This window comes from Myripristis murdjan, chromosome 23, assembly GCF_902150065.1.
Source record: "Myripristis murdjan chromosome 23, fMyrMur1.1, whole genome shotgun sequence".
Taxonomy (NCBI): Eukaryota; Metazoa; Chordata; class Actinopteri; order Holocentriformes; family Holocentridae; genus Myripristis; species Myripristis murdjan.
In genome coordinates, this window is record NC_044002.1 from 5,894,868 (window position 1) to 5,909,071 (window position 14,204).

A 14,204-nucleotide genomic window follows, 5' to 3' on the forward strand; every position below is an offset into this window, starting at 1 on the left:
GGGGCCATTTGTATTGTGTTTATTTCTAAGATGTTGGCTTTTTCCATTCAGTTTTGTGTGTGTGTGTGTGTGTGTGTGTGTGTGTGTACGTGTGTGTGTGTGCACGCGCGGGTGCGTGCGCATGTGTTGAATATGGACATCCTGTTGGTCTTGCAGGGTTCTCAAGAATTGTATTGCAGCCTGTAGCTATGGTTGAAACACGTAACACAGTACCACATTCTCTTGTCTCCTAGTTTTATCTCTCTCTCTGTGCAAGGACAACCAGTGAATGGCTGTTGTCTAGTAGAGAGGTTTTCATGCTGCTTGAAAGAATCACCAGGCATATTTATTCTATTCAGCTATTAACTAAACCTCATCTAAAGCCGCACAGATTGTGTACTTGATAATAGAGCAAACGAGACATTCCCTCTTTCTGCCAGCGCTCGCACTTGAATTGAAAATCCTTTCTTGTCAAAACCAGTCACCTGCCAAGGGTTTTCATTTCTCCAGTACAAGCACTGTTCTAACTTGTGTTGTTGGTCTTGCCAGGTGGAGATCAGCCTGCAGAGCAGCTTTCAGCCTGGTATGAAGCTGGAAGTAGCCAATAAGAGCAGCCCAGACACCTACTGGGTGGCCACCATCATCACCACATGTGGCCAGCTCCTGCTGCTGCGCTTCAGCGGCTACGGTGAAGACCGCAAGGCCGACTTCTGGTGTGATGTCATGACCGCTGACCTGCACCCTGTGGGCTGGTGCGCCCAGAACAACAAGACCCTCATGCCTCCTGAAGGTAGGAAGAGGGAAACACAGAGATTCGCTCTTACATACACACACACACACACACACATACACACACACACACTCAGGCTGAGGGTAGACCAATATGAAGCAAATTAGATATCAGGCTGTTTATTTTGGAGAGGGAAAAAAAGATTATCAGAAGTTAATGGGAGTAAACTACCTGTGTCCACAGAAACCAGCCATGCTTGTTGTTTTAACCCTTTGAATCCTGAACAAGAAATAAGTAAAAAGTTAAAAGAAGATGACCAGAAAATTTCCAAAAAATAATTAGTAAAAAAAATCCCCAAAAATCAGAACTTTAGAAAAAATTACCAGAATTACCAGAAAATTAGTAAGTCATAATTGAAAAAAAATATTTAAACAAAAAACAATAAGAAAGAATACTGTTTATAATTGTTAGAAGTATATATTTAAAATTAAATTACCAGATAATTATCCCCAACTTACACCAATATAAAAAAAAAAGAGGTAAACACATGAGATATGAAATGTGCAAATGAAGTGATCATAAGTCATCTCCCACGTGAAGTAATTTCATGAATATGAGTTGGAGTGTATTGGACACTACAGCTAAAATGCATTTTCAGAGCAGGGCTGGGCAATAATTGAGTATCACTGTCTATTGAAATAATTATAATGAGTCATTGTGATACACAGCTGTGCTGTCTAAATTAATTCATTAAATAAATGAATGATAAAAAGCAAACATTAATTAGAATTTCACACAAAATATCAGGTGAGAGGGACTGTTATTTGAAAAATAAGTTCTATGATGCTTTAAATTTCCAAACAGTTCATTTTTTTTTAACATCAGTTGTTATTTGTTAATCACTGTTTTTCTTTCTTTTTTAAATAAATAAAATGTAAATTTGCATAGGTTAGTAGACATGGTTATATTTTGTTGTCTATTGTGAATTTGAGACCCCTTTTTTTTTACTTTGTTGAACATTTTTTAGCTTTTTTTCTAATATCAATATCATAAGAACTTTTTGAAATTGTTCTATATGATTTGCACATTTCAGTCAGCCCTGTTTCAGAGGTGTGACTTCCTTCACAGGAATGTAATGTAATTTTTGGCATGAAAATATTTAACAATATTTTCTATTAGGACAAAATATCAGCCAATGGCACATTCAGTCCAAAAGTGTTGAAAAAACCCCATCAGTGTAAGCTTAACATGCACACAGAGACCTACAAACATGCAAACACACACACGCCTCGACTTAACCTCTCCACAGAAGGCTTAAATAAACTGAGAGGCTGAGTGGAAAAACAGGTCGTTCACAACATGCATCAATTGTCAAGCGAATCACCTGCCATTCATCTTCCTGAATGCACAAATCACACCTACGCCATCACAATCATTCAAAATCTCCCTGCAGTCTCTTCAGGAGCAGAAATGCACGTGTCGCTGTGCCTTTTCTAAAATGGTTACATGCAGCTCCTAAGGGTGCCTTCTCCACCTCACCCCGACCCTCACGAAACACAGCACCATCCTTCACCAGCAGCCGCTCTGCCCACTGTCCCTGTCACAGCAGCAGAACTTTGCGATACCAAAAGCTTTTACAGCAAAGATATTTTCACCTGCAGTGGGCCCTCTCGCCCTCAGATAGATGACTCACCCTCCCCAGCCTTGTTCAGACCATTTATTTTCCCGACACTTCCCCACTGATGGATAGCGTGTGCCTCCGTTGTTGTGGAGACGACCTGGATATGTTTCCACCTGACTCGGGTGTCCTCGCCCTCACACCAGCTCCATTTGTCCTTTTCTCTGAGCGCCCGCTCTTTTCACCAACTTCCTCTTTTGCTTTGGCTTTGTTCAGAACATACAAGCTGCTCTATTCATGTCTTAATGGATTAGCTATTGCCAAGGGTGGAAATAGCACATTATACTCGCTATTCTTACCCTAACTGAATGGCTTTTTTTTATTTGTTGGGTTCACCAAGTATGTTTTGACGGAAGTATTTTATTTCACTACATTTTCCATTACATAGGAGACACGTTTTAAATAGAGGGAGACAGGGCACTCGGGCGCCATCTTTGAAACGGCCCTTAGTAGAAGACCAGACCTCTTCCTTTTTAAATGGGGAATTTCCTCTATCGAATGTTTTGCTATCTGTATTATCATTTACCTTTTATGTTTAGGGACTCTATCAAATTATACACAACCTGCACTGATCGAGGTTGTTCTGAAAGACATTTGTGCCACAGCAAAACAATATTTTCCCCTCTTACCTACAGTAAGTGTAAGTTGTGTGGCTACACAAAATCTGAAAGGCTTACACTGACAGTGCCGCCATCTTTAGCGTTTCAGGTTTTCCCAGTGTAAACACATAGAATGCCCTGTCTCCTCCAATTTAAGAAAGAAAAAAAAAACTTTCTACAAAGTACAAATTTAGCATACTCTACATCAGCATTGCATCCAAAATAGTAAGTTTGCCAGTTACGGAGCTGATAGCAGTCAGTCAGCAGAGAAGAGCAATGTTGTTTATGCATTTAATTTAGTTTTTTAAATTGAATTAAAGTAGTTAATTGAATTTAAACATAAACTTTAAATTCTTAATTTAATTTGTGCTCCATCTACTCATCCTTTTTTGCTCTACATGCAAGATCTCTTACAAACTTACAAATACGTCGTAACTCTAGTCTTGATTTCCGTTATGTTGAAAAATTACATGCTCCTATGGGAAAAGAAAATTATACAAGCCTTTGGCTTATGAAAACCTTTCAAAAGCCACATTATATAAACCTAGAATGTTTTTCTAAGTTCCTGAAAAGTTGACATTTATGAGACACAGTTTTTACCTGACAACAACTAAAAAATAATCTTAGTAAGCTTTCCCCTGCGCTGCTTTTTAGCTTCCCTCATATCCATCATTTGACTTCTATCTGAGCATAATTTAAAGAAAGTAATGGCACTTCTGCTCTTTCCACCCCTGACTATTGCTTCATAAATGTTTGACAGCTTGTGTCGGTTAGGAAACTGTTACAAATTGTAGTGTTTCGCTGAAAAACACTGCACCAGCTGACCACTGTGGTGAAGCATGCGAGAAAAGCGTGCATCATTACTGTATAACAGCTGCAGGTGAGATGAGGGCAACATTACTGTCACTTTGAGTGCCAGCTTTGGCAACCATGAACAATCTTGTTGTGTGTCTCCCTGAAAGCTTGTATCTGTAGTTGAAAGCTGGCATTGTTTGATCTGTCATGATGCAAACCGCAGCATGGATAATGTAATGGGAAATTAGTCACTTCCCAATTCTCCAAAAAATAAAGGCTTGTGCAGAGCAGTGACAGCTTGTAAATATGACAGGAAAATGACTTCATTTCATGGCTTTGCATCATGTTAAGCGCAGTGTGTATCTGTGTGTGTTTGTGTGTATGTGCGTGGGTGTGGGTGCTGCTGAGTCAGCAAGAATGTGAGAGATAGGACTTAGAGTGACAGATTATTTTTGAGTGCATACATTCTGTGTCACAGTTACCTGTTTTATTTCTGTTTCTTTTCCTTTTCGTTTTGTCTCTCAGATAACATTTACCTAAGAAAAGGTAAGCGGCTTGACCAGTGCCTCTGACTAAATCGCCCGCCTGGCTGACTAGTGGCTAACACTGAAGCATCATTGCATTAATGTTAGACCTCAGAGTCGCACGCTTGCACTTCCTACTCCGCCTCCTCCTGCTCCTCCTCCTCCTCCCTTCACCACTGTACAGGAAGTCGCCTCAGAGCTCAGTTGTCATGCCTTGCCTCTTCTTGCATGTGACTCCCTATGTATTTGGGTTCCTCCCATATGAGGGTTTAGAGTAAGTGTGTCTTACCAGTGTGATAACACCTAACATGCACACACACACGCACACACACACACACACACACACTGCTCTATTTGTGCCTGCGCTAAGACCAAGCTGCACCCGTATGATAACCAACGCAAAACGTAGCGGCTCAGTGAGAAATGTGATGCTTTGATAAACAGACCTCCTTGCATGTGCAACAAACTGTCTGTATTTGTTAAGGTCATCAGGCCTCAAGTCAAGTCAAACCAGGTCCAAAAACAACAGCATTTCCTCCAAATATCAAAATGTATCTTTGGCGGACAGATCAATAACAGTCACAGTTAAACTGGCCAGTAATGGTTTGAGACAAAAACATTGGGAAACCTCAGAATTTGCCGTCTCAAATTTAATTCCTGCTGACTAGTTTGCTCTCTCTCTGAGTGCGAGCCAGTCAAATTACAGCAAAACAGTCACTCTGTGTCAAACAAGCTCCTGATTGGTTGTGGTGGCATCTTAACTTCTGTTTCTCCGTCGCCTAGATGGTTAGTCAAACTGTAGCTGAAACGTAATGTGGCAAGGAGTCTTTCCATGAGGAATTACAAACAGTATCCATTGCACAAGTATGTGAGCAAGTTTTAAATGACATTAAAATGCCTTGCCTGCTCTTGTCTCTTCACTGAATGTTTCACACAGCACCTGATGTAATTGCACTGAAAGCGGATAGAGTGCAATTCATGGCTGGTAGTTGTCTTTTTTTATTTTATGACTATTATTAACTAGCCCTTGGCAAGTGAGCCACAAAGTTAATGTTGGACACTGCTAACAAGTCGAGGCAGATGTGATATAATAAGACGTAGTATAGAAATGCATGGGAGTTTTCCCGTATTTGGAGCCTCAGGGTCAAGCTTGTTCAGACGATCCTACATGCCCTTAGCCTCCTCTGTGTGTATATGTGTGTGCATGTGTGTGTGTGTGTGTGTGTGTTTCTGCATGTTTGCACATTCATACATGATCGTGAAGAGCTTGTTTAGGGAACATCACAAGTTTGGTCATGTGATAAGATAGCTGCTCCCTGAACGGATCATTTGCATAATGAATTCACCACACTCCTTCCTGCCAGAGCCTGCTGCAGATGAGACTCAGAGATGGGGCTTAGACCTGTCGTCTACCGTGTGTGTGTTTGTGTGTGTGTGTGTGTGTGTGTGTGTGTGTGGTTTCTAAGAGTTAATCCCATATTGGCAGTGGTGACATACACCCAGCCAGCAGCCTGGTACAATGACAGGAGTATCAACCAAACCAAAGGTATTCAGTCAGCCAGGGTGAGGCAGACTGGTCTGGTTTGGTTCCCAAATGACCAGGCTTGCCTGTCATAACCACCAGATTTGAATAACCTCACAATACTAGTGTGTGTGTGTGTGTGCCACTGTGTTTGCACGTGCTGGTGTGTTTGCCTTTTTGTGTGATTAAGCTTCATTTTCATAAGTACTATGCGACTCGAGGAGGTTCTTTATGAATGGAGGACAGAATCAAAGACTGTGTGTATTTTCTCAGCAGATGTGTATATATACACGCACACACACATAATACCCACCTCTCTTAATATGCTGTGCTCCCTTGGGACTGTTTAGCACTTACTGCTAACACATTGCTAAGGTAATTCATAGTTACACAAATTGCTCTAATATCCCCAGTCTTGTCATGAGCAGGGCCATAAGAATTTTAATAATTAACAATGGCGCATGTGAAACTGGTTAGGCATAATTTAGCCGAGCACAATAGAGTGATGTCTGGATAAATATACAAATTGGTGTTTTACATTTATGTGGTCATGTGCCGCATTCATTGTGCTCCCCTGCTCATTTGTGAATCCCGTCGGTTAAAATGGAAATCGCGTATTGTTTGAGTTTTCTTGGCTTTCTACCCCTTTGGCATTCAGGATAGTTCATCTCCATGCTGTCTACTGTACCACGCCAGTGCATAATGACTAGATGGAGAAGACAGAGGGAGAATCAAGTGTAATTTGCTCCCATTAAGTCTGATTAGAATCTGTTGCACCGCTGTGATCGCGGCTACAAACACCATCGCAGATTTTTCTTCCTTAATTATGAGATTGATTATCTAAAGTAAAGCTTTTGAAAGAGCCTCGTGCGCAAATCCCAGTTTTTTTTCTTTCTTTTCTTTTTTTTTTTTTTTTTGCATGATACATGTGTGTGTGCAGCATTGGCGAAGGTGGTGGCGGGGGGTGAAGATCTCCTCCCTCAAGGTTAATTATGCACTTATTGTTATGTGGAAGTGAAGCTTTCACCTCCGTGTGCCTACTGCCTTAGGGATATAAATAGGGAAACATAGATAATTATTTATGTACAAAGCGCTGTAATGACACTGTGAGGGGAGTGAGAGAAAAAGAGAAGGAAAAAAAACAGGGAGGGGGCTGAAGTTCACATGTTGTAGTTGCTGCTGCTACCATTCTGCTGCGCTCTAAATGTCTTCATGACTAATCTAGGCAGGATCTGTAAAAATAGTTTATCTATTTCTGCACGCCTGAGATCAACAGGAGTGCCACTGTGTGTGTGTGTGTGTGTGTGATGTGTATGTGCAATGTCCAGTCATTGCTAGGACAGAAAATAGTCAGACAGGAAAAAACACTATCATTAAACAGGGGTAGAGAGAGTGTCTGAGGCACAGAGACGTTCACTGTTCACATATATTGTTGCAGAAAAACAACCTCACTGATGTATTGATTTATTTGCCAGAAAATTCTACAATTTGTTGGTGTGATTCGGGCAGGACCCTGGAGTCCTGAACCATGGGAGCCTGTATTGATTTGGACATAAAAGTCAATCATATATTTATAATTCTGAGCAAGCCTATGTCACCCTACATCATTTTTTGTTAAAAAAATAAGGTTGAGGAAAGGGATTAGTTAACTGAGCAGGTATATTGTGGAAAAGGGTACAAATGTGGTCAATTTGCACATTTTATTGTTTCCATTTCAGTTAAAAATGACATTAAAATGCTGTTATGGAGTAAATGTCTTTCTGTTTCTTGTTTTAACAAACCATTGGGCCAATATTTCAGGTTATTCCAGTAGTGAAAACATTTCACTGAACAAGGAAATTTCCATGATGGGCAGATTTCCCAAGCAGACTTTCATTATCAGTGGTGTTCTGCAGTTGTGGTGTTCAAAGTGGGGTCTGGGGACACCCAGGGGTCCTTGAGGGGCTTTCAGGTGGTACTCAGCAAAATCAGAAATTTTAATTTCATTATACTTTAAATCCCTAGAAATTGTTAGAATTAGAAAATGTATGAGTGATTATTTTAATGTCATAATTTGATCTCACTACTCAGAATCTATTTGTGTTCAAGTATGACTTCTAAACAATTTAACATTTAACTCAAAGGAAACTTTCATTTCATATCAGGGTTTTAAGGACATAATCAGTTTAAATGGGGGTCTGCAGCTGCATGAAAGCCAATATGGGTGCGCAAAACACACAAAGTTTGAAAACCTCTGGTTTACCATATATGGACAGTTTAATTTCACTTTCACTCCGCCTCAGTGCTTATCAATATTCCAGGAACTGCCGCTCACATGATGCAGCGTGCAGTAATTCTGCAGGTGTGAGTCACACAGCGGCTTTTCAGTCACCCAAACATTCAAATGTAATAGTGTTCGTGGAACTTGCTGACTAACTAGACAAACACACAAAACATCTGCAGGCCTGTTGGTGTTTTCCTGGGAAGTACAGCAGAACAGGGGGAGATTAGCAGGCAGCTGACCTGGAATGAAAGGCAAATCAAAAGCCACGACAACATGCATGAATTATATAACACTGTTGCACTGTGGGAAACAGGAAGCGGAACACAACAACATGTCCTATGCAAATTAGCTGGAACCAGCCCTTTAACATGGCTCAGGAGGCAGAGCGGCAGGGGGTTGTGTGTGTGTGTGTGTGCGTGTGTGTGCCTTCAGGTTAGACCAACACATGGGGCCAATATTAGCCTTTTATTAAAAATTCAATGCTATCCAGTCAGTGTCATCCACCTCTATATTGGCTAAATATTTATGATGGAATTGATGCTAATGGGAATGATAGATTTTCATCTTCTTCTTCGTCTTCCGGTGTTGTCGTTCATGGTGTTAATAGTGGTAGTAACAAGAGTCTTAACAGCAAGTAATAGCTGTAGCATCATCATCATCATCGTAAATGCTGTTTACAAAATTTTTTCCTCTTCGACATCGACACAAATTCTTAGGGAATACTGGTGCACAATTCCACCTTTTGACAATTACAATCCCAGAACTCTGTAATTAGCCTTCAAAAACACATATCGGTTTTACTCGAGCTTGTGATTTGTGTGTTTGTGTGTGTGTGCGCTCATTCATGCATGCCATTCTCTGTCGACTACACTTCATTAGCAATGCTCTGTGGAGGTGCACAGTTAATAATTTGCCACGGCTGTAGCGTATACACGTTCTCTCTTGTGGGTGTCGTGTCGTGTCTTGCAGCCATCAAGGAGAAGTACAGCGACTGGACCGAGTTCCTGGTTCAAGACCTGACCGGCTCCAGGACGGCACCAGCCAACCTGCTGGAGGGGGTGAGTGTATTCAAATAGAGAACGTGCATAATGTGGGGTGAAAGCTGGCTTTGACGTGACACAGTAGATGCATTTATAGCTGGTGAGCCACTCGTTTACCACTAATATAAACAGTCCCCTTTCTGAGGGGAAGCCACTTGCTTTTCCCCAAGTTTTTTTTTTTGTTTTTGTTTTTGTTTTTGTGTGTGTTTGTTTTTCATTCCTGGTAATCATTAGTCACGCACCTCTATCAATTAAGTTGAATACATTCCAGAGGCATGACTGTTAATTTTACATTCAAATCACTGAGTTGATTCATTATTTGGTGTGAAATCGTGTCTAATACAACAGCACATTAAAGCCAGCATCTCTAAAAATGCAGGACAGCTTCAAAATGGTTAATGATGTGTACTTTTGCAAATTAGAAGAAATTAAAATTAGTGTATGTGTGTGTGTGTGCACATGCTTGTTTCTATTCACAGAGACATATAAATGTTTAAATGGCTTTTTGCCTCGGGTTACGTGTAAAACCTACCTCTACCCAGTGAATGTATGTGTGTCTATGTCTTTGTTTGTTTGTCTTGGGCATTTATTTGCATATTGGGCGATACCTTCCCTCACCTGAATGTATTTTTAGTTTTCAAATAGAGTTTTAGTCCAAAGCTACTGTCAGATTTATTTAGTTAAATTTAGTTACCCAGGTAAAGTTTTTGAAGCATTGCACTGTGATCTTTGCTCTCTGGAACTTTTCACATTTCACAATAAAGTTAATCTTGGTTTCAGCTTCTCACAGGTCACATGTTCTTTTTCTCTTTTTTCATCCTCTCTTTTTCATTTGGTGACAGTGCTGCTCTCTATTCAGGGCCAGATAATATTCTAATTTCCTTTGGGTTTTGGCTCATTTATCCCAGTTTTCCAACTATAATTGTCTTCTTGGCACTTGACATTAGGAAAGCATTGTTCAGCTCAGACTGTTTCAAAGGGGTACACCCCAAGTATTTTGTATATTGGTAAATCAATCAATTGGCCGGGCTCCAAAAAACTTGTTGATCTCTCTCCTTCTCTTTCTCTTTCCCTCATGCAGCCTCTGAGAGGTAAGAATACAGTCGATCTGATCGTAGAGGGTTCAGTGCTGGAGCTTCAGGACTTCATGGACCCTCTCATCTACTGGCCCGTCCGGGTTGTCCAGAACGTCGGAGGGAGGCTCCAGCTACGCTCCGCCGGTCTACATGACGACCAGAAAACCCAGGACATCTGGTTGTTCTACTTGGACGTGAGGCTCCGCCCTCTCGGCTGGGCCCTGGAGAACAGCCTCGCCTTAGAGCCACCCACAGGTGATGAGCACACCACCCGAGTGCCTGTCACCCTGAAACCACTGTGGTGACAGCAAGTCACTTTGACTTCCCTAAACTGAGTTGCAGTCTATTTATAATAAATGTGGGCTACAGACAGATAGAACATGTTGAGGGAAAGTTAAAAATAATAGAACACAAATACAGTGGTCTAATGTGAGTCACTGATGTTAATGCCCTTTGAGGAACCTTGAGTTTAGAGGAGGTGCAGGGGTAAATCAAAGCTGAAACTTAAGACGCTGAAACTTGTAACTTGAAACTTGATGAGTCATTTCAGTGAGCCGGTGTGTGTGTGTGTGTGTGTGTGTGTGTGTGTGTGTGTGTGTGTGTGTGTGTGTGTGTGTGTGTGTGTGCTTGTACGTGTGCACATAAATGTCCACTTTTGTTCAAACTGTCCTTTTTGCGTTGGTTTGTTTGAAATATTGGCCTAGGTTTCAGACACCAGTGAACATTAAGTCTAAGATTTAGCCACTGGAGGTTTTTGAAGGCTGATGGCCAACATTTTGTGCTGATATTCAACATTTGTTTAAAAATTTTCATGCCCCAAAAGGTGCACAGATTCTGTTTTTCTGTCAGAATTTTGTCCTTGCTAGGCTCTGTTGAAACCCAGGCAAATTAAACCTTCACTGATTAATGTCCGATTTTTTTTTTCTTTTTTCTTTTTTTCTTTTGTAAATGAAAAGCCAATATCTGGACGATGTAGCCCTATAGTTAGGTATGCTGCAAGTTTCAGAGTGCCACTGGGAGTTACTGTAAAAAGTCCTGAGTTTCGGTCTGTCTCCTTAACCCGCAGAGCTCCGGTCTCTGAAGAGCGCTGCTGAGTGGCAGCAGGCTCTGGAGGAGGCACAGCTGGACGGAGGGAAGAGCCCACTGCCTCTAGAAGTATTCAAGGTGAGACACAGTTACAGTCTACACTTCCAGACGCAAAAGTGAAGTGATGCTTTTCACATTTCCTTTTTGTTTGGAGCTGAGAAAATCAGAAAAGACACAGACAAGAAAATCAAACTTCATCAACAGAGAAAAGAAGAAAGATGTCCCAGTGTTTGAGCCCACACTGTTTAACTGGCAGGTAATCTCTGGGAAGTGCAGTCCAGCAACAAAACAGCAATGAAAGATTTGCAACAACAATGGAGACCAAATTTTAAAAAAAGCAAAACAAACAAAAAAAAAAAACATACTCACACAGCAACGAGCATTTAGCGCCGACAGTGAAGACAAAGGAAGTCACTTATGCAGATTACCACTTTGCTGGGGAAAAAGCAAATTTAAGAGCATTTCTTGATGTTTTTTGGTGTTTTCTTTTTCCACCTGTGTAAAAACATGTGTCAATGCATGCTTACCCATAATAAAAGAGGAGCAATGGCATGACCTACATTGTCTCGCATGTATGCATTAACATGTGCATGAGAAAAAGTGGAGCACATTTGTCTAAAAGTCTGACTTTACTGTGTCAGGACCATGTAGACCTGCCCAAGCACTCCTTCAAGACAGGGATGAAGCTGGAGATGGTTTCTCCATGGGAGCAGCTCCAGATCTGCCCCGTTTCTGTCACCAAGGTGAGTGAGACTCGACCACAAATCTGAAAAGCGCAACTCTGCTACATCACAGCCAGAATTTATAAATTACGCCTCATCCAAGAAAATCAAAAGGACCATTCCTCTTATAAGTATGCCTCAGTTTTAAATAACAATGCTTTTATTGATCTGGTCCATTGAGCATTTATGTGTGCGATTTTGCCAGAGGATCCTCTAGTTTCTTTGAACTCATTCAGACTCCTCACTTAAGAAAGACCTTCCTGCCACTACTTGGATCTCATGAGTATCCTCGCAGCTCTCATTTTTCATGTAGACTTAATGCCATGTTATTGTAGCACACAGTTTTTTTCCTTTAAAAATGTCTTTTTTAAAAAAAGATTATTCTTTAATCTGCATCACATTTTATCTTACATTTGGATATAAACTACCACCACTATTTACTTGTACTTTATGAGAAATTAAGGATGTACCGTTTTGTGTGTTACATAACAGCATGAATAAGGATTCCACAGATGTGGATTTTTGAGACCAATACCACTGTTTATGGAGTGAAGCTGCCAATAGCAGATACTTTGTGCCAAAATTCAGTAGCTTAAACTTTACTGCAAGGAACTTATACACCAGAAATATTATAAGTATTAAATGTGTATCTGGAAATTTTATTCTTGGCAGGACGGAAGTTCCTTTGGGACACTAAAACTTCCCTTTTGAAACCCAGGATGATAATAAGAAGAAGAGGATGGGGAAGAAGGGAAAGAATGCGTATATACTCGTGTCGGCATTAGAATGAACCCAGTACAAATTCCTCCAGTACACAACCACTGTATTGATCAAGAGCTGTATGTACAAAGTATTTTATCTTACCAGCAGGAGTCTTCCTGAGCAGCACTAAAAGTTCCTAGCCAAGAGTTTTCTCTTAAAAACAATCCATAAAGCTGCTAGGACTCTTAAACTAAACTCTTGTTGACCTCATTGGTGTGGATGACGTCGTGTTTCATGAAGGAGCTTACTTACTGTATCCTCTGTGATTGGCTGATGGGGGATGGCTCTCTGTCAGTGAGCTGATGCTAGAAATAGTGCAGAAGGAGATATAAAGTTCATTTGTTTAAAAGAAGGAGGGTCTGGTGGGTCATACGTTAATGAGGTGACAGCAGTTTCCAAGCGAAAACTACAAACAGCAAAATGTGGTGGATGTTGCAGGCCACTACTGATCATTTTCTGTCAGAGTTTTCTACATAACTTCAAAGTGTCCACATACCACTGACAGACACTGTTGCCACGGTTACAAATAAACGCTGGTTTGGAGCAATCTGTAAAATTGTAAGTTTCACTGTTGTTTCACAGACAGAGTTTAATGTAATGTGCACCAGAGAGCGACTGATAGATTACTTTTAGAGTCTATACATGCTGAGTGCTTTGGGACAGGTGTGTGTGTGTGTGTGTGTGTGTGTGTGTGTAGCAGCAGGGAAGGGAGGCGCGGCAGCTTGAAACCATAGCGGCAGAACTCAGTGTCACTGGCCACTGCAGTTTAATGCATAAATGAAAAACACCACTACATCCCTAACTAGCTTTACTATCATCATAATAGCCTCATGATTAATGTGATACCTTTTTTAAAACCTCATAAGCATTGAAAGATTCCTACAGAAACTAATTAGGATTGTTTGGGATTTGGCCTTGATGACTTTATGAGTCCTCTTCACTACTTCTCACTCACAGATTTAGGGGCTAATTTTGTGCTAAATCGCGTTGTGAAATAGTGTACTTGTGTCTCAAAAAATTAGGAGTCCTAGAGTTAGGAGGTGTTCCTAAATCGCTGAGGCAGGAGCCACTTTTAGCCTTAAGATGTGTTGTGAGTACTTGCCCAGTTGTACAATAATCAGACTGTCTCACAGTTTCTGCTGATTCTTCTCTCTGCAGGTCTACAATGAGAACTACTTCCAGATCACGCTGGACGATCAGTCCGTCGACCCCAAGCCCCGGTCTGTGGTGTGCCACACCCATTCACCCGGCATCCTGCCTGTCCAGTGGTGTCTGAAGAACGGAGTCAGCCTGGAGCGGCCCAGGGGCTACGAGGGCCAGGACTTTGACTGGGCTGACTACCTGAAGCAGAGCGGGACTGAAGCTGCCCCTGAAGTCTGCTTCCCTGATGTAAGATACCTCAAAATATTCCACAAGATGAAATTTTAA

The 14,204-nt window shown here is 41.1% G+C and overlaps 1 protein-coding gene across 3 annotated transcripts in view; it reads left to right on the plus strand.

Moving 5' to 3' along the window:
* sfmbt2 (Scm like with four mbt domains 2) overlaps positions 1-14,204 on the plus strand; it is a 42,369-nt gene that overhangs the window by 12,471 nt on the left and 15,694 nt on the right. For 2 of the 3 annotated variants that reach the window (XM_030045701.1, XM_030045702.1), the window contains exons 4-10: positions 529-769; positions 4,307-4,327; positions 9,060-9,148; positions 10,212-10,461; positions 11,273-11,370; positions 11,934-12,035; positions 13,935-14,165. In XM_030045701.1, coding sequence (XP_029901561.1) covers positions 529-769; positions 4,307-4,327; positions 9,060-9,148; positions 10,212-10,461; positions 11,273-11,370; positions 11,934-12,035; positions 13,935-14,165 — 1,032 coding nt within the window. The remainder of the gene's footprint in view (positions 1-528; positions 770-4,306; positions 4,328-9,059; positions 9,149-10,211; positions 10,462-11,272; positions 11,371-11,933; positions 12,036-13,934; positions 14,166-14,204) is intronic. The other variant, XM_030045703.1, reaches the window with a different exon arrangement.